This window comes from Alosa alosa, chromosome 19, assembly GCF_017589495.1.
Source record: "Alosa alosa isolate M-15738 ecotype Scorff River chromosome 19, AALO_Geno_1.1, whole genome shotgun sequence".
NCBI lineage: Eukaryota > Metazoa > Chordata > Actinopteri > Clupeiformes > Clupeidae > Alosa > Alosa alosa.
Window position 1 is genome coordinate 1,208,788 of NC_063207.1, and position 2,500 is coordinate 1,211,287.

The following is a 2,500-nucleotide window of genomic DNA, read 5'->3' on the forward strand; positions in this document are numbered from 1 at the left end:
GTGTGTGTGTGTGTGTGAGAATGTGTGTATGTATGTGTGTGTGTGTGTGTGTGTGTGTGTGTAGTTACGTCTGTTACTCCAGCCTCCAGGATCTTGACTTTGGCCTCCTTCTCTAGCGCCTCCCTCTGGTGCTCTGCAGGACACACACACCATCAGCAGGACACACACACCATCAGCAGGACACACACCATCAGCAGGACACACACACACACCATCAGCAGGACACACACACACCATCAGCAGCAAGACACACACACCATCAGCAGGACACACACACACACCATCAGCAGGACACACACACACACCATCAGCAGAACACACACACACCATCAGCAGGACACACACACACACCATCAGCAGCAGGACACACACACCATCAGCAGGACACACACACACACCATCAGCAGGACACACACACCATCAGCAGGACACACACACACACCATCAGCAGGACACACACACCATCAGCAGGACACACACACACACCATCAGCAGGACACACACACCATCAGCAGGACACACACACACACACACCATCAGCAGGACACACACACACCATCAGCAGGACGGACACACACACCATCAGCAGGACACACACACCATCAGCAGGACACACACACACACACCATCAGCAGGACACACACACCATCAGCAGGACACACACACCATCAGCAGGACACACACACACACCATCAGCAGGACACACACACACACCATCAACAGGACACACACACACACTGAAGAAAATTTTGAGACATCCAGGTGTTGATTTGTTCTATACACTGACACATAGATTCAAGAGGACCATAGTCGTTTGGTGATAGAGCTAAGTAAATTTGTCATCTGCATAGCTATGATATGAAATCAAATTATTTTGAATGATTTGTCCAAGTGGGAGCATATAGAGGTTGAATAATAGTGGCCCCAAGATCGACCCCTGGGGAACACCACAGGTCAAGGACGTTGGTGTTGAGGTACAGTTTCGATGGCAACAAAGGCGCTCCTTTCTTGTAGATATGATTTTAGCCAGCTGATAACTATGCCTGTAAATCCAACCCAGTGTTCTAGTCTGTGTAGTAAAATATTGTGATCAACAGTGTCAAATGCTGCACTAAGGTCCAGTAGCACTAGGACTGATGTTTTACCTGAATCTGTGTTGAGGCGTATGTCATTGGAAACTTTAACAAGAGCTGTTTCAGTGCTGTGATTTGCCCGAAAACCAGACTGAAAGTAATCAAAATACCCATTTGATGTTAGGAAGGTGGTTAATTGATTAAAGACTACTTTTTTTTTTTTTTTGCCAATAAAAGGTAGATTGGATATGGGCCTGTAATTGTTTAGCATGGAGGCATCCAGGTTATTCTTCTTGAGAAGTGGCTTTACAACAGCTGTTTTCAGTGACTTAGGAAAAGTGCCAGACAGCAGTGATACATTTACAATTTGAAGGACATCCGCCGCTATGAGGTGAAAAACAGTTTTGAAGAAATTGGTAGGCAGAGTGTCTAAGACACATGTGGAAGAGCTGAGATTCTGTACCGTTTTTTTCAAGTGTTTCAGTAGTCTATCAAGCTGAACTCTGACATCAAGTTTAGTTTCCCTCTGTTTGTTGCTGGAAGTTCAGGTTGTTGAATTTGTAATTGAGCAGATATGTTGAGTCTGATTTTGTCAATTTTACCTTTAAAAAAAGATGAAAACTCATTGCATTTATTAGTTGAGAGAAGTTCAGGCTTAATTGTGAGGGGGATTTGTTAACTTATCAACAGTTGAAAATAGAATACGAGTGTTATTTGAACTTCTATTGATAATGTTAGAAAAGAAAGACTGTCTTGCTTTGCATATTTCAGAGTTATATAAAAGGAGCATCTCTTTATGGATTTCATAGTGGATCTGAAGTTTGTATTTCGCCATTTTCTTTCAGTCTTCCTACACTCTCTTTTTTTAGAAGTTTAACTGCTGGATTTTGCCTCCATGGTGCTTTCTGTTTGTCCTTAACTTTCTTGAATTGTAATGGAGCAATGTCATCCATAATGTTTGCCATTTTGCATTAAAGTGATCAAATAAGTCTTCTACAGAGTCTGACAGTTGACTTGACTTTAGTGAAAGTGCTTGCTCAAAGAGAGCACTTGTCTGATCATTTATGATTCTCCTTTTACCATCATAGCTGTGTTTTGAGTGTGTGGGGACATAGACACATCAAAGAACACGCAGAAATGATCAGATAAGGCCAGGTCTTTAACAGCTGTAGAGACGCCGAGACCCTTTGTGATAACAAGGTCGAGGGGTATGGCGAAGTGTGTTGGCCCCTGTACATGCTGTGTTAGGGAGAAAGTATCGATTAGTGCAATGAATTCCTTGGCATCATTGTTTTCAGGATTATCCACATGCAAGTTTAGATCCCTGATATAATAAGACAATCAAACTCTATGCAAACGACTGATAGCAGTTCACCTAGCTCTTCAAGAAAAAACTTTAGCTGAATGTTTTGGAGGCCTGTAAATTG

The 2,500-nt window shown here is 42.7% G+C and overlaps 1 protein-coding gene across 1 annotated transcript in view; it reads right to left on the minus strand.

Annotated features, from left to right (window-relative positions):
- LOC125284311 (receptor-type tyrosine-protein phosphatase N2-like) overlaps positions 1–2,500 on the minus strand; it is a 42,361-nt gene that overhangs the window by 19,704 nt on the left and 20,157 nt on the right. The window contains exon 13 of the mRNA XM_048228219.1: positions 69–133. Within this exon, the coding sequence (XP_048084176.1) occupies positions 69–133 (65 nt within the window). The remainder of the gene's footprint in view (positions 1–68; positions 134–2,500) is intronic.